Genomic DNA, 27,346 nt, shown 5'->3' with positions numbered 1-27,346 from the left:
ATGTCCCCTCTTTGTCTTCTCTTTTCCAGACTAAAGAAACCCAATTTTTTCAATTTTCCCTCATACATCATGTTTTCTAGACCTTTAATCATTTTTGTCACTCTTCTCTGGATTCTCTCCAATTTGTCCACATCCTTCCTGAAATGTGGCACTCAGAACTGGACTCCAGTTGAGGCCTAATCAGCGTGGAGTAAAGCAGAAGAATTCTCATGTCTTGCTTACTCCTGCTAATACATCCCAGAAGGATGTTCGCTTTCTTTCGAACAGTGTTACACTGTTCACTCTCATTTAGCTTGTGGTCCACTATGACCCCCAGATCCCTTTCTGGAGTACGCCTTCCTAGGTAGTCATTTCCCATTTTGCATGGGTGCAACTGATTGTTCCTTCCTATGTGAAGTACTTTGCATTTGTCCTTATTGAATTGTCATCCAATTTACTTCAGACCATTTCTCCAGTTTGTCCAGATCATTTTGAATTTTAATCCTATCCTCCAAAGCACTTGCAACCCCTCCCAGCTTGGTGTTGTCTGCAAACTTTATAAGTGTACTCTCTATGCCATTATCTAAATTACTGATGAAGATATTTAACAGAACCGGACCCAGAACTGATCCCTGTGGGACCCCACTTGTTATGTCCTTCCAGTATGACTGTGAACCACTGATAACTACTTTCTGGGAACAGTTTTCCAATCAGTTTTGCACCCACCTTACAGTAGCTCCATCCAGGTTGCATGTCCTTGGTTTGTTTATAAGAAGGTCATGCAAGACAGTATCAAAAGCTTTACTAAAGTCAAGATATACTATGTTTACCGCTTCCCACCTATCCACAAGGTTCGTTACCCCTGTCAAAGAAAGCTATCAAGTTGGTTTGACACTATTTGTTTTTGACAAATCTGTGCTGTCACTTATCACCTTATTATCCTCTAGATGTTTGCAAGTTGATTGCTAAATTATTTGTACCATTATATTTCCAGGTGCAGAAGTTAAGCTGACTGGTCTGTAATTCCCCGGGTTGTGCTTATTTCCCTTCTTATAGATTGGCACTATATTTGCGCTTTTCCAGTCATCTGGAATCTCTCCAGTCTTTCATGACTTTTCAAAGATAATCACTAATGGCTCAGATAGCTCCTCAGTCAGCTCCTTGAGTATTCTAGGATGCATTTCATGAGGTCTTGGTGACCTGAAGACATCTAATTTGTCTAAGTAATTTTTAACGTGTTCTTTCTCTATTTTAGCCTTTTCTGATCCCACCTCATTTTCACTGGCATTCACTATGTTACATGTCCGATCACTATCAATCTTCTTGGTGAAAACTGAAACAAAGAGGTCATTAAGCACCTCTGCCATTTCCACATTTTCTGTTATTATTTCCCACCCTCACTATTGAGTAATGGGCCTGTCCTTGGTCTTCCTCTTGCTTCTAATATACTTGTAAAATATTTTCTTGTTAACCTTTATGTCTCTAGCTAGTTTGATCTCGTTTTGTGCCTTACCCTTTCCAATTTTGTCCCTACATACTTGTGTTAGTTCTTTATATTCATCCTTTGTAATTTGACCTAGTTTCCACTTTTTGTAGGACTCGTTTTTGATTTTTAGATCACTGAAGATCTCCTGGTTAAGCCAGGGTGGTCTCTTCCCACACTTCCAATGGCTGAATGTGTTCCCTCTGCAATACTTCCTGCTCATGCTAGCCTAGACACAAATCTGGGCAGGGAACTGAATCTAGGTTTCCATCACGGAAATACAAACTTGTATTTGCCCAAAAAATCTAGCCAATGGATTACCTGCAGCTTATGGAGCTATCGCATCATTGCTGTAAGTCAGAAAGAAGTCCTTTATTTAGAATATAATAATGCTGCTGCAGCCCATAAAATGGCTCAATCCTCTCAGCCCCCAAAAGGTGTTACTGAAGAGCCATAATAATTGTGAAAGGGAAAGGAACAGAAATATAAGAAGCTTCCTACAATAAGCAGAAGTAAGTTATTGCATCCTGTAAGCCAGAGCACTACTGTAACTGCCTATCAAAATTAAGCACCGAAAAAGCTTATTACATCTTTAAAATGATAATCTATCAAAATCACTTAAATAAGAATATTTTCTAAAAACACAGTTTGTGCCATAAAATGAATTAAAATATTAAAAACAAGAATATATTAAAACTAAATTATCTAATTTTTTAATAAGAGAAAAAAATAGACAGGGGCAGTCAAGCCATATTATTTTTTATAAATACATTTTTTATTTTTGTAGGGCTGGGAATCCTTTAGGAAATAGTCAGTGCCCAGAGACAGCAAAGTCGATGTAGAGGAAACAAGGAGCTTTTGTATTTAATGCCTGGCTTTGCAAACAGAGTAGCCAGCTTTGACGGAAAGGAAAGAATGCCAACATAATGAGCGCGTCAGATCAAGACCAGGCTGGAACAGACAACACTGAAAAGACAAATACCACCAAATAAAAATGTAGATGTGTTGGTCCCAGGATATTGGAGAGACAAAGTGGGTGAGATAATATCTTTTACTGGACTAACTTTTGTTGGTGAAAGAGACACGCTTTATTCAGGTATTTGTAGCTCAAAAGCTTGTCTCTTTCATCAACACTAGTTGATCCAATAAAAAATATTACCTCAACCACCTTGTCTCGCCAAATAAAAATGGCAGACTGACCTGTTGCTCATATCTTTGTTTGAGTTCTTCCAACTGCCAAGAGAATTCTTTTGACTGCTTTTCACGGAGAGATTTTGATCTGCTTAGATCTGATTCCACCTTTTCCATCTACAAGGTAAACAAAGGGAATATTTAGTTTTTAAATTTATAGCTTCAAACACATTTTGACACATTTTTGATAGATGATGGCTAATCAAAGACCTAAAGATAAAAGTCAATAATAAAAAATCCCCATTTGTAAGGAAATGAACATATCAGTATGTTGAGGATCATTAGTTAGTTACACAAATACGTCACCTATATCACCTGTTTCTGATTAGCATGCAAGGTCTTCTTTTTAATTCAACAGTTGTAACATCCCACAAAAATCAACTGATTATTATATATACAAGACTAAAAATACTTTTTAAAAATATATACTGCTTGTTGAAATTTAGTGGAAGTAATGCTCTGAGTTGGATGCACAACCTATACATTTAAAATAAATTTATCTTAAAATCAGTAAAGAACCTTAAAGGAGCAAGTTCTCCGAAAACAGTCATTGCGTATGAATAACGAGTCACACAGATTCCCCTACGTGGTATCAAGGAAGCAATTTCATAACTTAGTTAACAAAGGCTTTTGTATCAAAAGCACAGCTATCACTTCTGTGTCACATTTCCAAGGGTTTATTTACATACAATACGACACCTCACTTCTTACCCACCAATTCCTTTTAGATCTAGTTCCCAACTTAAGTAGCAGTATCTCCCTAAAGGGGCAGAAGAGGGATGGGGAATATAGCTATAAGGAATCCACTTTCTGCTGCAAGTCCATCAGCAATACCAGAAGAAGAAAAACAATGAATTTCTGTACCCTAAGCTAAAATTCCTATTTGGCCTAAAGGAGTGCCCATAGATGTATTTGCCAATGGGCTCAAATGCCACTTCTAAGCCAGATAAGGAGGAGGAAAGTAATCACTAACAATGGGGAAGCCATTTTAATTAAAAGTTATCTCAAGTAAAGGGAAAGATGCATGGACAGGAATTGTTTTCCCAGATATAGGAAGGGGACAAACTGCAGCACTGAAGGTGACTAGAGCACAAACAGCAATGCTTCTCTTCCGTGTCCCTCCCACCCCGAGTAAGCCCTTAAAAGAGGGACCTCTGTTGCTATCATCACCTTCTCTTTCCTCCCAATCCAGTTTAGACCCATCCTTGTAGCCCATTATTTCCCCATCTCATACATCAAAGAAATGCAGGCCCCTTAGTTTTCCCCAACTACACTTTACAAAAATAAAAAACTAAAGCAAAATAAAGTCCAAAACATTAAAAGAATCATCTTTTTAATAATGAAAATGTTCTAAAAATTGACACAGAAAATGTATACAAAAAAGTAATATATTATATAAATTCTACAAGTAAAACAATATGTTTCTGTTATTTAATCTCTAGCACAGGGTATGCATATTGGCCATAAGTGCAATGAGGTTTTCTGATTCTCATTTGCCAATCCCAACAAATACTAGAGCCAAAATATTGTCACATATTCTGTTTATTCATTTTTTGGCAGTTACTATTTGGCTTTGTAAATACTTTTCTTTTGTGAGTGATGTGTATACAGTGCTTTTAATCTGGACTTCTATAAACCAGTCTGATCTTTCTCCCTTTGTCATTGATGTAGCATGCAGTACATGCTATTAAAATCAATTGGCTAATGCTTGAAGCAGCATGTATGAAAACATCAGTTACATTTATACCCACATAAACACCGATAAACGAAGTTTTGTCACAGGACAGCCACCTAGATCTGGAAAAAACAAAACTGAGCTTAAAGTTGAAACTGTTTCAGTCACCCATCTAATGGACATCAGATGACTTAATAATCATGAGCTTATTGAAAAATAAGAAGCAGATGGCAAGTAATTTCTCAAAGTCATAAATTACATGAAAAAATAATCCAAATATCAATTATACTAACTGATAATGCCAGACCCCACTCCATTTGTTACTTCCTTAATTAACATTACAATAAAAAAAGGATTTCAGAAGTTGAATATTTGCAGTGAAGTTCACAGTGCAGTGTTGCTATAGTTACTCAAGATTCCATTTTATGATGTCAGTAGGTCATTCTATGCTCTGTCTAGGAGAAAGCAATGGTATTTGCTCCAATACTATATCACTTTGTCTTTGGAAGAACATATGTAGCTTATTTGAGAACTGGGTGCATGTGTGGAGGGGAAATGAGAAAGGATGGGTGAAAAGAGAGCTTCAGTATTGTTTCTCTGAAGAACGACTTGAAGCTTAGTCACTGTAGCATAGTTTCCTACGTCTTACATTATCATTTGCTCTTTATGAACTTGACCCCAAGAGGTTCATAACCTGCAAGCCTCATTGAAGTCAATGAGAGTTTGAAGAGTTCAGTACCTCTCAGGAACAGACCCGATATTCTGAACTGCCTGAAAACTTAGACGTTTAGAAGGCATGACTGCCACATGCTATCAACATTTACAACATGGTTTGACACGTCTTAGCTGAAAAACAACAGCCTTGAAATGCTCATTATAAAGAAAATTGTGCTATATGCTTAATAAAGGCAAAGCATAAACCGATTTGCTTTGTCAAGAAGGAATGTGCGATTGACACCTGAGTTTTCTGGGTTTATAGGATGAACACATAGGGTCCAATTCTGCCACACTTGTCACTGAAAGCAAAGGAATTGGTCAACTTGAGTAAATTTGGTATAATTAATCCCACAGAGCTATGTTAGAAACCCAGGGATAAACTGTGCTACTTGAGCACCTCAGAATAAGAGGAGGCACTGTGTTTCAGAGATATCAGACAGCAGCAGCAAGCCTCCCAGCCAGGGCTGACAGACTCAAGATCACATTACCGCACTACAGATAGCTGTGTAGACCATGCTGGAGGCTGGTGTTCAGGCTCTGAAGCCTAAGGAAGAGGGTAGTCTACAAAACCTGAGTTCCAGCCCAAGATGCAACTTCAAAGTGCCATCTACATAGCTATTTTTAAAGAGGTAGCTCAAACTCCATAAGCCAAGTCTGTCGACCTGGGGTGGGAGGCTTGCTGCCAGGGGTTGTCGCAGGCTAACATGTATCCAAGAGACTGGAGAGTAATTTGTGACACCCCTTTGTGAGGTACACCATAATCCTCTCCAAGTGGCCAGTCAGATCCTCAGGTTGGCGCTTGCATAGGAGAAATCATTGCTTCATCTACTGCCCATTCCCTCTCTGCTCTGAAGAGAAGCATTTGGCACACAGCACTTTGTTCTCCCCCCTTAGTGCCAGAGCTGCAATTCAGGCAGACCTTAAGTGGCCATGCAAGGGAAAGGGAGATTCTTACTTGCTTTTACTCCTCTATATTGTCACAAAAAGCTTGGCACGATTAAGCTCTCATTAAACAGTAAATCCAGGGAAGATAATTCTTAATAGATGTAACATCCATTTAATGCTCTCCCCCAAAACTTTAAAAAATATTCTAATTTTTTCTGCTATTAGAGACTACTTTCTAAGTAATAACATGATCCTCTGAAATATGCTCATATACTTTACTACTTTCACTTCAATTCATTTCAGTCCTTCACAGACAAATTACCAATGGTAATGGGCACTTGTGTTAGGGATTTTTTTCCCCCCACAATCATCAATGTAAAAAAAAGCACATTGAAAATTTCAGCATTTAACTGGAAATTGTCATGGTATTTCAAGGCAAAATTGTATTACCAATCTAATTCTTTCCAATAAAGTACAAGAAAAAAACAGACATTCTACTGTGCCTAATTAAGCATTTCAAAATCAAATGGGCAGCAGTGGGGGCGGGGAGGGAGCTAGTTAGATGGCTGGAAATTTGCTTAAATCAAAGAGTTGCCAAAATGCTGATTCTCCCAAAAATGTCAAGTTTTACCACAACAATCATATGGATCCAGTGTTAATAAATGATGTCCAGATGGAGACGTCTTTCTGTTGTACTGTGAGCAAAATAAGGCTAGACCACACATTAATGGAATGCCTGTTGTATTAACAACAGTGTGAGTTCAAAAAAAAATCCTCTATCAAAAATCTTCTCCTAAATCACTAAATAGACATTTACTCAGAAAGCACAGCACAGCTCTCACATATCAAATAATTTGCATAATACTAAATTTTTATAATAGTCAACAATAACCAAAAGGACTACCTCCAAGTAAGGTAATACTTATCAGCTCTTAATGTACCTATTTGTGCATTGTGGGCCTCAAATCAATAGGTGTTAATAACCTATAGCTCTCACAAAATCAATGGGAGTAAAAGGTGGGTAGCACAACCTCCCCCTTCGCCCACCCTGTTGGCCCCATATGGTTCCTACAGTCTAGGTTCAAGGGAGTCAGTCCAGATTTACACTAGTTTAACTGAGTGCAGAATTTGCCTCAGTACGTTTAAGCTTTAACATTAAGGATCATATTCTGATGCTTTTAGTCATTAAATAGTACCTTACTATTTACTGAAGTCACAGACTACTCATGCCGTAAAACTAGTCAGAATTCTGCCTTAAAGGAATATCATCTGAAATATACATACAGACAAAATGTTTAACAGTTGGTCAGCTCAAACAATAAAAATGTGAATATCTACTGCATATCGAGTTCAAAAGAGAACTACATAAATTCATGCAGGACAGGTCCATCAATGGCTATTAGCCAGAATGAGCAGGTATGGTGTTCCTAGCCTCCATTTACCAGAAGCTGGGAACGGGCGACAGGGCTGGATCACTTGATGATTACTTGTTCTGTTCATTCCCTCTGGGGCACCTGGCATTGGCTGCTGTTGGATAACAGGATACTGAGTTAGATGGACCTTTGATCTGACCCAGTGTGGCAGTTCTTATGTTCTTATGTTAAAAAAAGAAATTCTCAGCTATGAACACATTTCTTTAAATAGCATATCATTTTACACAGTGTTTCAATATTACAGTTTTTCATTGCTTAACCTTAGTGTGCTGAGTGTTTATGAAACTAAAATATAATACCCTGATGATGGAAACACAAAAATTAAACAAAGACTGATACAAATCAATAAGAAGCATGAAGAGTAAAAAATATGGCTAACTATTGCTTAACTCATTTTCCGAGGCCTAAGTACAACAGCACATAGTAAACCACATATCACACTGCACTGGAACTCCTGTAATAACAAAGCACAACGGTGAGCCAAATAAAGAACGTTGTGTGAGCATTTCTTCTGCAGTTCCTCACTTGTGATGGATTTCTCTCATCATTATGTAATTTAACAACCTTGCTAATGTCTTACATATCAAGTGGATAATGCCTTAGGTCAGGGGTTCCAACTGGGGGTCGGGATCCCTCAGGGGGTTGCAAGGTTATTATATGGAGGGTGTAAACTGTCAGCCTCCACCCCAAAGCCCACTTAGCCTCCAGCATTTATAATGGTGTTAAATATATAAAAAGTGTTTTTAATTTATAGGAGGGATCGCACTCGGAGGCTTGCTATGTGAAAGGGGTCACCAACACAAAAGTTTGAGAACCGCTGCCTTAGGTGGTGGTGGTTTTATGTACCACAGACAGGGAATTCTTCCATTTCTTTCTCACTCTATCCCCAAAGTTCCATCTTGTGGTGAGTCTGTCTCAGGTGAGGAGAACTTCCTCCAGAACAGGTCTACACTGACAGCATTATCAGAGTGAAACAGCAGAAGCCAGCACTAGACTAATGACACTTCCTAAGCTATACATCAAATGCAGTTATCTAAGGCAGGGAATTAAAAGGATTTGGTCTTTGAGTTGCTCTTTCTTTGCCAAGAAAATCAGTTCAATACTGAACAGAAGCCATTATCTGAATGCCCCAAACTGTAAGCTCCTCAGGACAAGACAGGGTTTTCCTATCTATTTGTTCAACTCCTAATACAGAGAGCCTCAATTCTCTTTCAGCTCTCTGGGCAAAACCGTAATACAAATAAAAAGAAAGAGAAGATCACAATCATGATAATAACTAGGGCACCTGCTATAGCGAAGAGGATATACAGTCAAATTTTCAATGAAGCATCCTAAACCACTCATTTTAAAACTAGCAACTGCAGAAAATAGAGGGTAAATGTATGCGGGTGGAACTATTTGCCTACTTGAATGTAGGGTTTTGCAGTACCATTCAGAAAGCTCCTTTGACAATTTGGCCATTGACATTTTATCTTTTTGGTGAATTAAAATATATCACATAAATATTTTACTGTCCCCAATAGCTTCTATATTTCTTTCTTTGACATTGTTTCACACCATTATATTTGTTTATGAACAAAAACAGTCAATTACTGAGCACTATCCACCATTTCCATTCAGTAAGACCACACAAAGCATTGCTCGACATTGTCATAAGGCAGTCTCTTACCACAATTCAATAAGAATATAAGAACGGCCATAGTGGGTCAGACCAATGGTCTATCCAGCCCACTATCCTATTTTCATAGTGGCCAGTTCCAGGTGTGTCAGAGAGAATGAACAGAACAGGTAATCATCAAGTGATCCATCTCCTGTCACCCATTCCCAGCTTCTGGCAAACAAAGACTAGGGACACTTCAGGGCATGGTTTTGCATTTCTGCCCTTCCTAATAACCAATGATAGACCTATCCTCCATGAATTTGTCTAGTTCTTTTCTGAACCCTGTTATAATCTTGGCCTTCACAACAATACTTTGGATGAAGCTGAAGGTATCCTGAACGTGGACTGAGGCATCAGTGAATGAAGCTGAAAAAAGAACAGTTTGGTTATCTTAAACACATTTTCTCTGTCTGTATTTAACATACAAATGGAATGGTATTCAGCACATAGAAAATGAAAAAAATACATGGCATTTTTATGGAATTCAATTAAATGTATTTTTAAATTTCCTGGAGTATTTCAGTGTTTTGTTTCCTTTTTAAGGAAATTTAAAAAAACAACAACACTTCATGATGAATATATTTTCAGGATTATTTTGCACAAACTTTTTCCTGAAAGAAATTAAATCATGAGCCCAATCTTTCTGGATCAATGAAACCATATCTTCAATAAGAATTAAAATACATTTCTCACATGGAGCAGAAGTAAAGTTTATTAATTTAAGTAATCTTGGAGGAGCTAAAGGAGAGATTCAGATTAGAGAAAAATGTAGGACAGTGACTTTGAAATTTTAGGGCCTGTTTTATTGCCCTCATGGGTCTAGTTTGCAACATAAAAGTTGCCTTTTCAAAACAGACTCAGCCTTTTTATTTCAAAATTCCATTATCTGCTCTCTGTACAAGACTTTTAAAACAGAAGATGCCTTACAGTTCTGCTGCTTTTATACTGAAGATTTTGAAAGAAGCAAAACCAGCATTTCACAACAACAAAAACAATTGTTAAAAATACAGACTGCATGCAAAGTTGGAAGGTTTTCATTCTTTTCAACAAAATAAGCAATCAAATTTCTAGCACTACTGCTTTATTTCTCACCAATATTTGGTTCATATTACACCACTAATATGAATTTAAAAGTTAATGATTTGTGAATAAGACGTATATATCTGTATGGTATTTATCTCAATTATGTTTATGCTACATTGCATTTCAGTTACCAGTAAATATTTATAACATTTTTACTCTTTTCCCCTCATTTTACCAAATCAATTTCATACTGAAACAATACAGTAAACAAAAAATCTTATCACTAAGAATCTTTCTATGCTGTACATGGATTATGCAGAAGTGATCCCTTTAAGAAGTTGTAAAATGTTGATTCTTATAGTATCATACATTCACATAGCTCCTTTCATCCCAAACAATTCTGAAGCACAAATAATATTTTACAGAGATCTATTGATGGCCAGAAGTGGCATCTGCAACAAGATCACATCTTCCACTATTTCTATTGCTCTCCAATGCAAGAGGAAAGCCTCAGAATGGAAACAATCTCTATTTCATAGAAGTGTTCACCAAGGTGCTTTACCACCAGTTGCCGCTTAAATCCATTGTAAGTCTCATGCTACATCATCCTGTAATAAGAAACAACTGGATTTTCCCATTAAAGAGGCAAGTTGGCAAGGCAGAATGGATCAGGTCAATTCACCGGAGTGAGATACCATAAGCATTTTTATGACATTAGTAGGCCACTCCATGTACCTTTATTTCTCATCCCTTCCCACTCTACTGTTCATTATTTTCACTCGTGTGATATCTCTAAGCTCCTTTGGGCCAATACATTAATTCAGTTTGTTCTGTAAAATGACTATCACACTAAGTAGGATGTCAATAAATGATTGTTAATAGTAATTTTCAAGTGGGAAAAAGGCTTTTGTTGTCATCTGCTCATCAGTGACCACCATTAGAATGAGCTTGGCTCTGTTCTCATTGAAACTATTGCAAAATTCTCATTAATAGGAGAATGACATGTCCCTAAAAGAATAGCCAGAGAGAGAAAGCTGAAAGAGTGGGAAAGCATAGACATTGTTCCATAAAAGTATATAAACTAACGCATTTTACTCTGAATCCTGGAAAAGCTCTAATCAGCAATACAACTATAGATAGCTGTGTAACAATGACAATTCTGGCTTTCTTATAAAGATGAATCAACTGCTAACAGCCCCCTCTGACTTGCTAGCAAAGTCACTACATTGTGAAAGATTTTGATGTAGCACTATCAAGTGAAATATGTTTCTGGCATTATAAGATCAGAATATGCTATCCTACTGAGACAGAGTTTCAGAAAGGCTGGCATTGTGACCTTCTCACCTGCTGTTTCATTTCAGCATAGACTTTTTCTGAGTTCTGCTCCACCTGCCGCTTAAACTCCTCCAGGGCAGCATCTGCCTGCTGGGCCTGCAGCCTCTGTACCTCTGTCACCCGAGTCAGCTGCTCCTCCTTCTCCCTAGAAAGTCACAGAAAATTTTCAGAGTTCAAGTATCAAATAAAAGAACAAGTGTGCTGGTGTAAAAGAAAGGCCTTTAACCCTATCAGTTTAAAATAGTATTCAGGTTTCAATTTTCTGTCTCAGCTTATGCCAAACTTTCCTCAGTAATACTTTGAAGAACAGAACAGTAACCTGGGTAAGAAGTCTAGAATTATTTTCACTTTCTCTTATTGGATTTAGCAAGCCTATATGGATATCATGAAACCAACACCACCTTCAAAGCCTTCAATTAAGATACAACAGCTTAAATGATACAGCTTTATTGTGCCACATATAAACTTTTTCTTTAATCTTTCCTTCAATAACTATAATGTATCTTCCACTGATATTTATAAGAAAAAAAAAGGCTTTGCAGTAAGACTGTATTGTTCCATTAACTGACCAAGATCATATCCCCTGTATCATCTCTGCCAAGGGAGAGAGAGAATTATTCAACTGTCTGGCATATATCAAAATGTTAAGTGTTGAAAACATGAGGCATATAGTACCTGCACAGTCAAATCTAGTGAAAACCCTTAATACTATGACTTCCATTCAGCCTTTACAGAATTGACATGATTTAAATTTCCAAGTCTTATTATCCCAAGGCACTGTATCTTAATATATCAACAAATGAACTACTATTTTTAGGAGTCTGTACAAATATTTGCATTGTTGTTTTTAAAATATTTACAAATTATCAAGATGTAACAAAACTATCAAGATATACATATGTAAATACAGACATAAGCAAAAAATCACAAGCATCTGCCACTGTACTGACATATCACTGTCCTAATTCATAAATAATTTTTAAACATTTTGATGCACACTTTTGAAAGGAAGAAAAATTAGTTAATAGAAAATGCTTAAGGATATTACATTTTAAATATCAAAGGTCAGATCATAGACACATCTTTTAGTATAGAGAGGCACAGCACGGTAGCATAAATGGTAACAGAAAAATAGTTAAAACAAGGCCTGCATCTAATAGGCAGTTCTGGTTGACATTTTCATTTTATACGCAGGGGTAGCCCCTTATGGTGAATATCCCAGTTCTTGACTGAAATGATTGCCATCAAAATCAGATATGTTAGAGATGGAAAAGACCAACTAAGTTACCTATCTCATCACCTTGCCAGCACTGAGCTTGCAATATACCAACAAGCAATCTTTTAATAAAGGTCTGGGAGCTGCCAACTCCGATATGCTGGAAGTTGTTGCATTCCCATCCGCTTCTATTGCTTTCATAACACACTTTGACAAAGAAAGCATTCGAAATCTTCACAAGTTGGGGGACCAGGACAGGATTCTAACCTCAAAAAGATCAAATAACTCTTGTAGGTTATGGCTAAATACACACAGAAAACTAAATGGTCATGTAACAACAAAAATATATTTGAAAAAATACCCTATATTTCTGCTGACCTGTACTACTGTAGGACAACTCAGACATAAGGAGACTGGGAATTCTGTTTTATAGAGCATACCTATTTCCTCGCCCTCCAAGTAAAAAAGGAACTGAGCACAACAAAAAGACTTAAATGCTAATTTTAATTAGAGTACTTAGTTAGATTTTCTCACGTAATACACTGGAAATATCCTGGTGAAAACAGTTATGCCATTTTTCTTTGTTAACCACCTTAGCCTTTTCATGCTCTCGTCGTAATATTGTTAGCTGGTATATATAACCCTTAGGCAAACATTCTTTATGCTCAATGCCAAAACATTTCCATTTTCTAGTTTCCTTTTATGGACTGCGTAAAGATGCAATTCTCTACATGAATTTAATACACCACATTTCCAACCCACTTACATACCAGTAGCTTGTTCTTTTCACAAACAACCAGTACCAGCTGCTTTTTCTTTATACAAACATTATTTTATTTCTGTAACAGTCCCTTATTTTAACCTATGAAATTAAATATTGCTTCTCAGTTACTTTTAAAACTATGTACATATTAAATTGGCTCACCCTCCTTGGCATTCCCTATGATCTTGTCTGAACAATTTAGGTCTCCCCACATTCTTTTACACTAGCACACTTTTCACATGTTTAATTAAATCCAAGAAGCCAAAGTTCTTTAGATTGTCATATACTTAATAGCATTTCCTTTGTTTTTGTCATGTTTCACTCTTTAAATAGAAAAATAATGATGATTCATAACATTTTGCGATTCTATGGTAGCTTCCACCTAAGATTCTCACAATGCTTTACAATCATTATTGAATTACTCTCAAAATATTGCTGTGAGGAAGGCAGGGAGCACCATTTTTCTGATAGGAAACCTGAGGCACGGCAAGTTTAGGCGATTCGTCCAGTGACGCAGCAAGTCAGTGATTGAGCCAGGAACAGAACTCGGAACTCCTGACTCCTAGTTCTATGCTTGAACTGCTAAACCATTCTCCCTTTCAAAAGATTATACACAGATAAGTGGCACAAAACCAACATATGGTTTTATCTCTAGATTCAGTGTGCAGACGGAACTTCTAGGTTTTAATTTGTACCATACCATATGATAGTCAGGAGCTATGGATTCAATGATATTTCATACAGTTTATAAATACAAAAACACAGGCAAATTTCTCAGAACTTATGTACTGAGTGTGGCTCAATTGCCAAGAATACTATTCCACTATCACGTGACACATGACAGTTGAGTCATGCATTGAGCCTGATACTTTACTTTCATATCTAGACTCAATCATCCCCCTGAAATCCATGCAATGCATGGGGGGGGGGGACGGGGCATCTGCATGTAGAAATTGGGGAAAGAGAAGACTCAAAGCAGAGATAAGAAGAACATGCATCATTCCCCCCGTTTCTTCCAGCCCCACTGGGATTCTACAGGAAAATTAATACAGCATAGGTTGAATTAATTTTCTGCTGGGTCCTTGTGAGTTGTAGAACCTCCTTAAAGTGAAGTAACAAAAGTGGAGAAACTGGAGAGATCCTAGCAAAATGCCACTAGTAAGGTGCTGCTTAGGAGAACTCATTTAGAGGAAACATGGTGAGGGGAACCTCAATGTCTTTCTAATCCTCCCCAAGGGCCCCTACTCTAGGTGACTGAATCCTGAGAGACGATTTACTCCTCCTGTCCATCTGAAGCCTTAGCATCAATTCCAGGTAAGAAGTAAAAACAAACATACAGCTTATTCAAACATATCCCCACTGATAATTGACAAGAGACAATGGAACTCATAGTCTACCCAATAATGTGATGATAAAACTAAATTTAAAAGGAGGTGTCAGTCTTTATGCTATTAGAGAACTTCATAATTGGTTTTCATGAATCTACTTCCTTGAAGACTAGAGTTTCATACTGATATATTATGAAATAAATGCAGTGAACTCTACTTAACCTTTAGAAATCTGATTTTATGTACCTTCCTTTCTTTCAAGGATTTAATCCCATGAACAGATACAACATGCTCATTATAATCAGGAATAAGACTTCACTTTTTTCAAGGGTGTGGGCGTCAGTACTGTCTACTTGTTATACATTTAAGATTGATATTGGAGCTTAGAAAACATGTACAACAATGGACTGTGGTTCACAAATGTAAGAGCAGCTTTATTTTTTTCCCCAGACTTTGAGCAGTGTGCTTTGCATGAAGCACTAAAATATTCACTTTGAAGATTATTTTTTCTGTTGTACTAGTTGTGGGGCCCAGTACAATATACTTACATCACTCAAATCCCCTAAAGCTGAGCCGGCATGAATATAAAAAAAGGGTGAATTTACTCTTCGGCCCCAATTTATTTATAAAAAAGGCAGCAAATTCCTCTTGTGTCAATGTATAAAGAGTAAGGCAACAGAACTAGAAGTCTTACACAAGCACAAATCATCGCAGTTAAAGTTGACTATGAAGTCTAGGATGGCAATTTGAGAAAGAAGCACTGTGAAGTGTATTTATAAATGGAGTAGAAAATGTTTTTATTTACTTTTCCTTAGTGCTTCAACATAATCATTTCCCTTGGCTTCTAGAATGTCTTCCTGGAGGTAATAATTAAATGCAGTAAGCTATTACAGTATTATAAATCAAATCAATAGAAAACAGTGGTGGTCCAGCGATTTACATGACATAAAATAACCTCAAGAGGCTCTCTCAGATGTAGTATGAACCAGTATTATTGTGAGTAAGGTTCCCAAGGGCCTTGGATGCCTACCACAATATGACACAATAAAAAAAGTTAAATAAAAAGACAACAGTGACAGAATGGTAACCTAGGGTAGGGAAGACAAGCCAATCTATAAACCACCCATTCTCAGAATAAAGAACCCACCAAACAAAAATCTTCCATTCATTATGACATTTCAGAATTCCCTCTCTCTCTCTCTCTCATCCCCCCCACCATTCTTCGGTGATTAATTTTATTCTGTATCTCCACTGCTCAGCATACACACAATTTGTAGTTTATAGGGTTTTTCAGTAATATTGAAAATTTGTAGGTCATAACAATCCTTAATGTTTTCTTGTTAAAATGATACCAGTCAGTCAGATTCATGACTATGTCAGTTCTTTGCCAAGTCCTCTTACATTTCTGGCAGCTGTGGAATCCCACTTATAGGGACTGAGCAGCCTAATGCTTATAAAGGTTGGTGAAACCTATAAATGGAGATGAAGGAATCACTTTGACAAAGATGTATTCTTCAGAAGATTGTGTTTTCCTGAAGCCTAATGGTACAGACACAGAGAACAGTCTTAAATATCCAGTTCATGAGCAAGGTGTATGTACTAAAATGCAGTGTGAAACATGCCGCAGTAAGGCAAAATTTCTCTCCCTTTCCATGTTTTCTATGCCAAAAATAGTTGTGAAGACAGCATTAACACACATGGCTTCATTTACAGGCCTGAGATTTGTCATGTGCCAGCCACTTCAATTCCCTTAAAAATAAAGAAAAAGAATTTTCAAAGTAACACATTAGCATAGTCTACCTTCTGCTAAGTATTCCTGCCATTTAAAATTGATGTATTTGGCTAACGTAGGCATTTGGCAACTACTGAAATTACTGAGAGCTTTTTCTATGGAAGCTAGATAATGCCCATTATGTTAATTTTGGGATCAGATTCTGACTTAGATTATGTGGCTGTTCAGGGGAATAAGAATGGATTAAGAACCCAACTTTTATACACAACCTAGTGTGGGCTACCATGACTTTAGGTTCATGCCACTAGGTGTAGGCAAGGCTATTCACCCACTTACACCACCCCTGGAGCAGCTTAGTGAGGACTAAATGGAGATTTCCCACACACTGTCATTGGAGCAGATCCAGTGCAGGAGAGTAATAATTTACCAATGGTGTTGGCCAGAAGAATATTATTACTCCCCAGGAGATAGGAAGATGCAGAGGATGGACTGTTAGTCAGAGGTATGACATCTAAGTCCCAGTGCCTTTAGGGATGTTCCTGGGAAGGTGAGGGCTTAAGAACCATCCACTTGCTTAGGGCCACAATCTAGTCATTGGTTATTTATAGTCACATCAGCTACCAGTCAGCTACAATATGGATAATGACAGGAATATTTCATCATCATTAGTTTCTGAGAGTGGCATGCTGACAGCAAGCCATAATAGCTTCACAATCCCAGCGTAGTTAAAAAAGGTAACAACACTGAAGAAAAGAAAACAAAGTAATTTATAATACCCAGAGATCACTGCGGAGTTGCACTGAAGCAAGAGAGATTTAGGTTACGTATTAAGAAAAACTTTCTAACTATAAGGACAGTTAAGTACTGGAACAGGCTTCCAATGGAGGTTGTGGAATTCCTGTCATTAGAGGTTTTAAAGAATCGATTAGACCAATGGTTCTCAACCTTTTTTTTGCGCGGACCACTTGAAAATTGCTGAGGGTCTCGGTGGAGCACTTAATGATCTTTCCAAATGTTGTTTGTATGGTAGCTAACTATTGTAAAGCACTTTGGATAAAAGCACTATAAAAAAACTTAATAATTAACTTTTTTTGTTCTACAAATAAAAGCACACAACTCATATTTTCATGTCAATAGTCTTACCTTTCTAATCTGATGGATGTGCTCTCTCAACCCCGCCGAAGCAACCCCCAAGCTGGGGCTAGGAAGGAGGGGGAAGGGTCTCTCCCTCTCTCCCCTGCCATGGTAGCCCCTGAGCTGGGGCTGGGAAGAAGGGTGGTATCTCCCCACGACAACAGTCACAGAGCTGAGGCTGAGAAGGAGGGCCGTCTCTTCCCAGCAGCCGCAGCCCTGGAGCTGGGGAAAGTTGCAGCCCTGCACATCTCAAATTCCCCACATCCCTTCTTCGCACCACACTGCCCTCTTCCACCTACCCTCTATTCCCCTCAAGGCCACCACCTCACCTTACATGTGCGACTTCTCCAGGGTCAATGCGTCTAATTATAGCAGCCATGCCTGCATGGCTCCACTAATTAGGTAGGTGGCCCTTCATTCTCTCATATGCAGCTGCCTGGGCACACACCTTAAAGGGAACTATCCGCACACCACATGAATGTAGCTCGCAGACCACTGGTGGTCCATGGACCACAGTTTGAGAACCTCTGGATTAGACGAATACTATCAGGGATGGTCTAGGTATACTTGGCTCTGAGTCAGCATAAAGGGCTGGATTAGATGACCTCTCAAGACCGCTTCCAGACTTATGAATTTGTTATTCTTTTCAATGCAATTTCCTCATGATTTAAAATGTCTTTTGTACCAAAAGAATAAAGAGAATTTCAGATGGGTAGTAAATATTCAATAGTTTATTCATTAAAAGTATATAAAAAGACTGTATTTAATATACATTTGGTTTCTAGCACATCTCAAATACTTTTGGAAACTTAATGCCTTTTTGTTTCAATTTCCTTGTTTTTCCCCTACATGTATTAAAAGATAATGCAGCTAAAACAGCTCTGGGATATTACTTCCATAAAACTTACTGTTTCCACTTTGAGTTTTCTTATGCCAGTATCAACAATATAGAAAGATCTTCTCTATAACTCCCACCCTTTTGTCCTGTGCAATGTGGTCTAAAATGGTGGGTGGAGGGGAGGGACACTGCCTAAAACCTATTGTTTAACTGCTGTGTCACACACTTCGGTGCCATCCAGGTACAGCAACACAGCTCAGCTAGACTAGGAGAGGAAAAATTGCTTTGAGTTCAAATGCAGCACTCCTTTCAAAGCAAAAGGAACTTCTCAGTTAAAGTTCCCATGCGGTTTCATAACCACCTTAACTCTGCCTAGGCCCTCACTAAGGTTTGGTCTACACGGGGGGGAGGGAGGGAGGGGATCGACCTAAGATACGCAAGTTCAGCTATGAGAACAGCGTAGCTGAAGTTGACGTATCTTGGTTCGACTTACCTCGCATCCTCATGGAGCGGGGTCGAATGCCGCGGCTCCCCCCTCAACTTTGCTTCCGCCTCTTGCCAAGCTGGAGTTCAGCAGTCGACGGGAGAGTGATCAGGAATCGATTTATTGCATCCATACTACATGCGATAAATCGATCCCCGATAGATCGATCGTTACCCCCGATCCAGCAGCTAGTATAGATGTACCCTAAGCTGTAACAGCATTGGGCAAATACAAATTTGGCTTTTGTGGCAGATAGTTAAGAGCCTTCTTTAGAAGAGGTCTCTTTGTTATGTAATAAGCATTATGTAAACAATGTGTGCTTAATTGGGTACTCAACGGAAGCACCCAGTACGTAATAAGTCTTCTCATGCAGCTACCCATTTTAGGTTCAACCATATATTAGGTTCTGTTCATTCCCTCTGAAGAACCTGGCATTGGCCACTGTCCGAAGACAGGATACTGGGCTAGATGGACCTTTGGTCTGACCCAGTATGGCTGTTCTTATGTAGGTGGCTGTGAGCCACAGAACTAGGAGGGAATTCTCCAATTTCCCTTATTACTCTACCTTTGAGTGGCCAAGCAGACAGAAAAAAACACCCAAAGCTATTTTTGAAGAGTATATCAGGTGTGAGATGAATACCATAAACACAGAACAATATGGTTAGTTGCACAAAGAACAATTTGGCTGTGCTGAAAGGAGGTAGATTTACAACTATCTAATGAGATAATGAAAAACAGACTGCAAGCACGGTGCAAACATTGACTGCCCCAGTTGTTAAAATCCATTCATAAAAGTTAAGTACATTTGTAAGGAGAAGTAGATTTAAAAAATGAATCTTATTTCTCTCTCTCACCTAAAACACTCAACCCATATTTGAAGTCCACTTCTGCTAAACCTGTGGTGGCAAAACACATGCCATTTATACATATATCTTCCTATCTCTTCCTATGACATACATTTGAAGAACATGGGTGTATTAATTTTTATGAATGATATATTTATATAATCTGTGGGTTTGATGTTTAATGGTTTGCTTGTTAAGTATGAAGTCAATTAACTTGGTTCCTGCAAACAAAACTAATGACTCTACACAACTTTAATTGCTTTGTGCTCAAATGGACAATACAGGAAATTTAAGGTTGGAAAATTATCTCTGATTCCCTCTGGAGAAACTCACAAACCAGTATGGACCAGGTTCTGAGAACTCTGAAATGGTTAAAAGACAGTCTGTGAATTCAGAGAGAGGATCTGCAGAGATGCAGGCTGAACCTCAGACTCAGCAGGGGTGACTGGGATAAGTGGAACCTGCCTAAATGGTAGGATGAGCAGATGTCCCAATTTTATAGGGACAGTCCCAATTTTTGGGTCATTTTCGTATATAGGGTCCTATTACCCCCCACCTCCATCCCGATTTTTTACATTTGCCGGGCAAGGAAAGGATAAGATTAAGAGGCATATAGATTCTTTTTACTTTTAACCTTTTTCTTTCTACTTGTGATGTTCCTATAGATGGATAAATCATAATTTATTTTGAACAAGCTGTTTTCTGTCATTGCTTTTACCAGCTTGGGTCACAGGTCCTGGAAAGGATCCTATCGCAGGGGCCAAAACCAGTTGGACCTGCTGTAAGTAAATACAGGTGGTAAACAGGAGGTTCTGTAGCCTGTTGATGCAGTCTAACACTGAGATGAACCATGGGATTCCACTCAAAGAGGTGCAGAAGTAGGGCTCTAACCTGAAAAAAGTGCCCCGGAGAGACTCTCTCTATCCTTATTCTACAGCTAATTAGCACATAACAATTTAATCGGATGTATGAGGGAGACTGCGCAAATGAGTGGATTATTTTGCCAACTGCCACCTTCACAAATCAACAGAAATCTCCCAGCACAATCTCTCAGACACAAATAATCACAAAACTATCAGCAGCATACACAATTACCCCAAACACATATGCCCCTGACCATAACACACATCCCTCATTCACCTCCTACACAGATCTACACAACTCTTCCTGTACAAAACAACCCACACACAAATCAACACCACCACCCACACAACGCCACACCCCACACTCACTATAAACTCCCAACAGCACTCTGAAGCCTAGAATGTTGAGTTAGTGAGAAGCAACAGAAACCGCTACAAGCATGACTGACAGCTCTTTTTGCTTAGAATATCATCAGGTTCATTCATCACAGGGTTTCACAGTCTGTTACCACCCAATTTTTAAGTTCTCAGCCATTTTTTAAAAACACTTGACTTTACACCAGTGGGACAGCACAGATTTCCAGCTACTAGTATTTATATAATTATACATCATGTCAATGAATGTAGGGTCAACGTCAAAGTGACTGTGGCCCTCTGTGGCAGAATAGTGAGAACTGAATTTTTAAGTCAGAATTTCCTGAATTTTTTCTTTAATCAGGTAAATTCTCAAGGACTGAGTACAATCATTTAAAAACATCCAAAAACTGCCCAACTCTTCTGTGAAATAGATACTATTATGCCCATTTTACAGATAGGGAAAAGGAAAAAGCACAGAGGTTAGGTAACTTGCCCAATATCACACAGACAACAACTAGCTAAAAAAACCTGAAATATCCCGACTTCCAGTCAGTCTCTCATTCTCTCTCTCTTTTAAAAACTGGATAATGCGTTCTTGACAATGGACAAAACCATTTTGAGCCCCACTGTCAGGTATCAGGGTATGCATGATTGCGGATTTATGGAGGGCAAAGCTGTGGAAAGAGCTTTAAAATTTAATTTCATCCATTTTCTTCTGTTTGTAAAAACAAAGATATTTTAGTTTTGCATAAGATTACAAAGAAATCAACAACTAAAATAATAAAATGAGCAATTAAAACACCAGAATATCCTATTCTCAAGAACTTATTCCTTAACATTGTAAGTTTCTGTTGCAGCAAAGAAGGCCATCCAGTAGAACTCAAGTCTTCTTTGCTAGTCTCAATAGGCTATGCAGGCATTTAGTATGGAGATTTACACTTAATTACAAACTTACAAATACAGCCACTAAAGTCTTAAAGCATACCTGAATTCCCAGAACATCACTTATGATCTCAGACAGCAAACAAACTGTACATGATAATGGTTCTCCTAAATAAATACTCTCCACAGTGTCATTCTCAAATTTAATCTGTACTTTCTTCAAAAGGTAGACGCTAAAAGCCTTACTGTGTGACATTATCAGCTCTGCTATTTATGTCATAAAATATTGAAAAACATATAAAATTACCAAATACAAGTCCACCCATGGCTTACTACATACTTGGTGCCTAGACGGACAAGTATTCTATGCAGTCTAGCTAGTAACCCCAATGTCCTGTTCAAATTCTAACTTGAGTAGTTAGACTCAAGTACAGTATTAGTTTGAAGCTCTATTCTTGCTCACCTTCTGTCCTAAACTGCATTGCTGTACAATGCTTTCATATTCCCTGGAGAATATAGTTCCATGTACATAGTGAAAATTTTAAAGTGTTTTGGGATCTTTTAAAACGAAAAGCACTATTGAATGCAAGATATTGTAGGCAGGTTGATATTTTTATTGTTAAAATATTAGCTTTCATCGTGAGTCACTTTTTTAGACCAGTTCATCGTTTTACTGTATATTTTCTAGTTTATTTAAAGGGTGCCGGTTTTTGGAATGAGTGACAATAATCACGTATTTGTGGTCACGAACATTTCCAGGCATATTTCCTAAGGCGTTGAATCTAGTTTAAACTAATTAAATACGAAAGTGGGTAACGAAAATTGACCTTAAATACCTTCTATAGCTTGAATGGGATCCATTCTTTATTGTCTATCCAATGCTACAGTACCATTGGTTCAGAGCTGTTGAACAGTCACCTTGTTCCACCTCCTGGGTAAGAAATGGCTACTAATCTTTGTTCTTTGATATGCGTTGCTCATGTTCATTCCACTATAGCTGTGTGCACATCCAATGCACAGATGTCAGAGATTTTTTCCCCAGTGGTACCCTTCGGGGCAGTGCAAGAGCCCCCTGCTGCCTCTCATCACCGAGCACAGGTGTACAGAGAGGAGCCCAATCCCCTCAGTTCCTTCTTACTGGATAGACTCCAGTAGAAAGGGGAAGGAAGGTGGGTCATGGAATGGACATGTGTAACATAAATTAGGAAAAATAGTTACAGAAAGGTTAGTAACCTGAGTGATTGCACAGATCCATTCCACTGTAGGTGACTCACAAGCAGTTCATTCTGAAGGAGAGCTCAGAGTCTACCTGAACAGGGACTGGAGGACCACACATCCAAATCTGGCATCGTCTCTAGATTCAGGGGAGATGGCCTAGTGTGAGGCAAAAGCAGGGACTGTTGACCAAGTGCCGCCTTGCAAATGTCTGAGATGGGCACACGAGTGTGAACAGCTGCAAAAATTTCATGAGATCTGGGTTGCACAGGCTAATACCCTGCCCAGGGGAGTCATGTTAGCCAAGTGGTAGCATGAACAAATACAAACTGAAATCCAAGAATAGATGCTTTGGGAGGACGCAGGATTGCCCTTCATTCTCTCTGCAATCGCGATGAACAACTGCAATGTTGACTTAAATGTCCAATCCAGGTAAAAAGCCAAAGCTCTTCTAATGACCAGCACATGGATCTTCTCCTTGTCTTTATGTCTATGAGGTTTTGGAAAGAAAGTTGGTAAGTAAGTTGCTTGATTAATGTGTGTTGCACTCTGCATCTCAAAGTAGCATCCAGGAACCCCCATATTCACCCTGTCATACAATTATGATATATTTCATACAAGGCATGCCGTGCAAGATATACAAAAAGTCATGATCTGCTGAAACTCACTGTTTGTCAAAATATGTATATTGCTAGTGAATATGAAGTTGAGATTTTGCTGTATGGTTACTACTGAAATATGTTGTAAATTTGACAGCCTCCACTGCGAGTTCTCCAGTGACAACAAAAGGTGGTAACCCACTTCCAGAGAATGTTAAACAATCATTAATCAGCAGGGAAGTTGTAATCAAGGGATTTACAAGGCTGTAAAAGGGCTGCGCACGCATCACACAATGGGAGTCAACTCTCTGACTCAGCGAAGTCTACCAGGACATGTCTGGGCTAGTGTTTTCCAGGCATATGGACTGAGGATATAAAATAGGGGACAGTGCTTCTTCCTTGGTGCTGGTGAATGGGAATGGTGCCAAGAGACCTGTGCTGACAGAGAAGCACTCCACACCAATGCCATGTTAAACCATCATGGCTCCGACGCTGGTCTGAATGTGGCTTCCATCAACATGACCCTTAGCCTAGCCTCTGTCCTTTTTCGTACGAGACTTGAACTGGCGACATGACTGCTCTCGTACATGAGCCTCCCCAGACACTTCAGATATCAGGGGCTTGCTGCAGGGTTTGAAGCCCGGAGACTGGGGCACACTAGGCCCCAGAATTGGAGGATGACCCTCTAAACATGTGTAAGGGTCCAACTATTTACACAACTACTAAAAGAAATAAACTGAAGACAATAAATTTTGGAAAGAAAAGAGGGAATAATAAGAACCACTGCTAATTGCCTTGCGAAAGCAAGAGAAACTGTTCCAGAGATCATCATGGGCAGTAAGAAGGAACTGAAGAGGTACGGGGCAAGATGACTGGCACATAAGCGCGTGGCACAAGACGGTACTAGAGCCATACCACTGAGGGAAAAATCTCCAGCAACTGTGCACGCAGCACGTGCACACCTAACGTGGAATGGACATGAGCAAACAGTCGAAGAACAGAAACAAACTGAAGGGTGTATCCCAGTTCCACTGTGCTTAAAGACCCCCTGATCTGAGGTAATCTGAGACCAAGCACTTAGGAAGTGGAATAAATGATTGGCAAACAACATGACAGGACAGGATGGCACTCTGGGGACTGGTAGTGTATCCTTGATTAACACGTAAAAACATTTGTTTAGAAAAGTGAGCTTGCCTACCTGATTTGGCAGGTACAGAAGAGGAGGGAGGTGGCAGTTGCCTCTCATAACCTGTGCTTTTCTTCTGGATAGGTTTTGGGAACGAGGCATAAACAATAGGTATCACTGAGACTGCTGTAGCGAATACGGTTTAATTTATGTTACTGGATGTCCAGTGACTTAAGTGTCGCCCTTGAATCGTTGAGGCTATGCTGCCTGTCATCTGTTTTTTCTGAAAAGAACCATGGACCCTCCAATGGGAGGTCTTGGATGGTCTCTTGGATCTCTGGAGGGAGACTGACGACTGCAGCCAAGAACACCACTGCATAGTAATAGCAGATGCCATAGCACTAGCTGCAGTCAGTCAAACCTAAACTGGCCTGGAGAGCCGTTCCAGCCACTAACTTGCCTTCAACCACCACTGCCCTGAATTTTAGCTTCACTTCATCCGGTATCCTGTCCTTGAAATTTTAAGACATTATCCCACCAGGTGAAGTCATCATGACACAGAAGAATCTGCTGGCTCGCAATCCTAAGTTGTTCACCTCCTGTGGAATGAAGCTTTCTTGCAATTATGTCCAACATCTTCAACTCTGTTCCTTTTGTCATCAATGCATGGTGTCTGTCTGTCTCTCTCTCTCTCTGTAGTGGAGACTACCAGGGAGCCTGGAGAGGGATAGTTATACAAACGATCAAATCAAGAGGGGACATAGTACCTCCTTTCTGTCCTCTTTGCAATGGGAGAAAAGATGATGGGATCCACCATAGTACCTTGACATTCTCCATAACAGCCTTGTATATTGGAAGAGCTACTCTAGAGGGTCCCATCAAGGCTAAGATGCTCACCAGTTTGTGTGACTTCTCATGGTCCTCCTCCACTTGAATATGAAGAGCTGCAACCATCTTCTTCAACAATTGCTGATGAGCCTTGTAATCAGCATCTCATCAGGAGAGGAAGAACAGGAAGCCAAAGGTTGGTGAAGTGGAGCCTCCACTAATTCCTTCAAGGCCACCCAGCTCTGAAGGTGGCCGCACAGAAGTAAGTGTGGCATGGCACGGTATTGCCATGCTTCTGTGCTGCTGCTGGTGGGGCGCCGCCTTTAGAGCTGGGTGCCCGGCCACCAGCCACTGCTCTCCGGACACCCAGCTTTGAAAGTACTGCAGACGTACGGGTGGCCATGCCACAGCCCCCCTAAAATAACCTTGTGACCCCTCCCTGCAACTCCCTTTTGGGTCAGAACCCCCCAATTTGAGAAATGCTGGTCTCCCCCATGAAATCTGTACAGTATAGGGTAAAAGCACATAAAAGACCAGACTCCACTGTGGGAAACCAGATTTCACAGTCCATGGCACATTTTTTCACGATCGTGAACTTAGCAGGGCCCTGCTTATGTTGCTAACTGATGTTTCCTGTATTACCAAGAATTAGATCTGAATAAATTGCTCCCTTACATCAGCAGAAGCATGACACATATGCCAGATAGACATCTTAAAGAGTCATTCATCAGTATCTTAAAGACATATCTACAGCTCTAGTTGTCTTGTAGTTTTATTCTGTATTGAATACAGGTTTCCTTGCACTTCCTATGTAACCCAAATGTTCTATTTGCTAAGTTAAATAATGAAATCTGGTTTTCATCATTTATATACTGGAGATTCAACAAAGGGAAATCACTATCTGTCTTACTTTTTTCACCTACACTAATATCCTCTGGTACTTGGTGAAATGGTGTGTGATTGATTCCCTCTTTCCCGTGTCAGTACTGAACCAATGTCCGAGCAAAGTTTTACAAGGTCTCTACCTAAAAGCCCCCACCCCCCTTCCCCTATCATGCTGAGTTATACATAGAATTCTGTACTGCTTTGTTTTCTTGGGCAATATTAAATGGCTACATTTTACCCAAGAAGTGTCTGTGTTTTAAAGATGGATGCAATGTTTTGATAAATTAGGTATGTGTTTAAGTACTTTGCTAAATCAGGGTGATAATGCCCAAAGGAGAGATTAAAAGGACCCAACACTTGGAATGCCAAAGGAAAGATTTACACCATTTCGGTGGCTCAGAGTCTGAGACTGTTCCCATTAAAGCCATTGGCAAAACTCCCAGTGACTTCAGTGGAAGAAGAATCAGGCCATAGTTTTGTTTTATTCTTTACAATCAGTAAAGCTGGTAATGCCCACTTGGAAGAACACATGATCAGAGTCACACATGAAGATGCAACAGAGATCATAAAGCACAGAATGCTGAGTAGCTGTAAAATCCCAAATTTAAAATTTACCCTGCTCAACAATTTTGACATTATCCAAAAGAAAAGCATAGACATTCATGGTAGAGGATAGTCCACAATCTGCTGTAAATATTTTCTTGTCTATAACAACACATGCACAAAATAACCACTAGAAGATTCACATATATCACCATCTACCACAATTAACTGAGATTTTATAGTATTTTTCTAAACACAAAATAGAAAATGTTGCCCCAATCCTGCAATCTGATCTGCATGGGAAGACCCTTTTGCCCACATGGAATC

At 39.1% G+C, this 27,346-nt stretch overlaps 1 protein-coding gene across 4 annotated transcripts in view; it reads right to left on the bottom strand.

Annotated features, from left to right (window-relative positions):
• Window positions 1-27,346, bottom strand: part of CEP112 (centrosomal protein 112) — a 288,709-nt gene that overhangs the window by 144,050 nt on the left and 117,313 nt on the right. For all 4 annotated transcript variants that reach the window (XM_050920643.1, XM_050920641.1, XM_050920642.1 and 1 more), the window contains exons 18-19: window positions 11,391-11,526; window positions 2,663-2,770 (exon numbers count right to left, since the gene is read on the bottom strand). In XM_050920643.1, the coding sequence (XP_050776600.1) occupies window positions 2,663-2,770; window positions 11,391-11,526 (244 nt within the window). The remainder of the gene's footprint in view (window positions 1-2,662; window positions 2,771-11,390; window positions 11,527-27,346) is intronic.

The sequence above is a fragment of the Gopherus flavomarginatus genome, chromosome 12, assembly GCF_025201925.1.
Source record: "Gopherus flavomarginatus isolate rGopFla2 chromosome 12, rGopFla2.mat.asm, whole genome shotgun sequence".
Taxonomy (NCBI): domain Eukaryota; kingdom Metazoa; phylum Chordata; order Testudines; family Testudinidae; genus Gopherus; species Gopherus flavomarginatus.
Note: the sequence above shows the minus strand (reverse complement) of the source record. Positions and strands in the feature narration are given on the sequence as shown.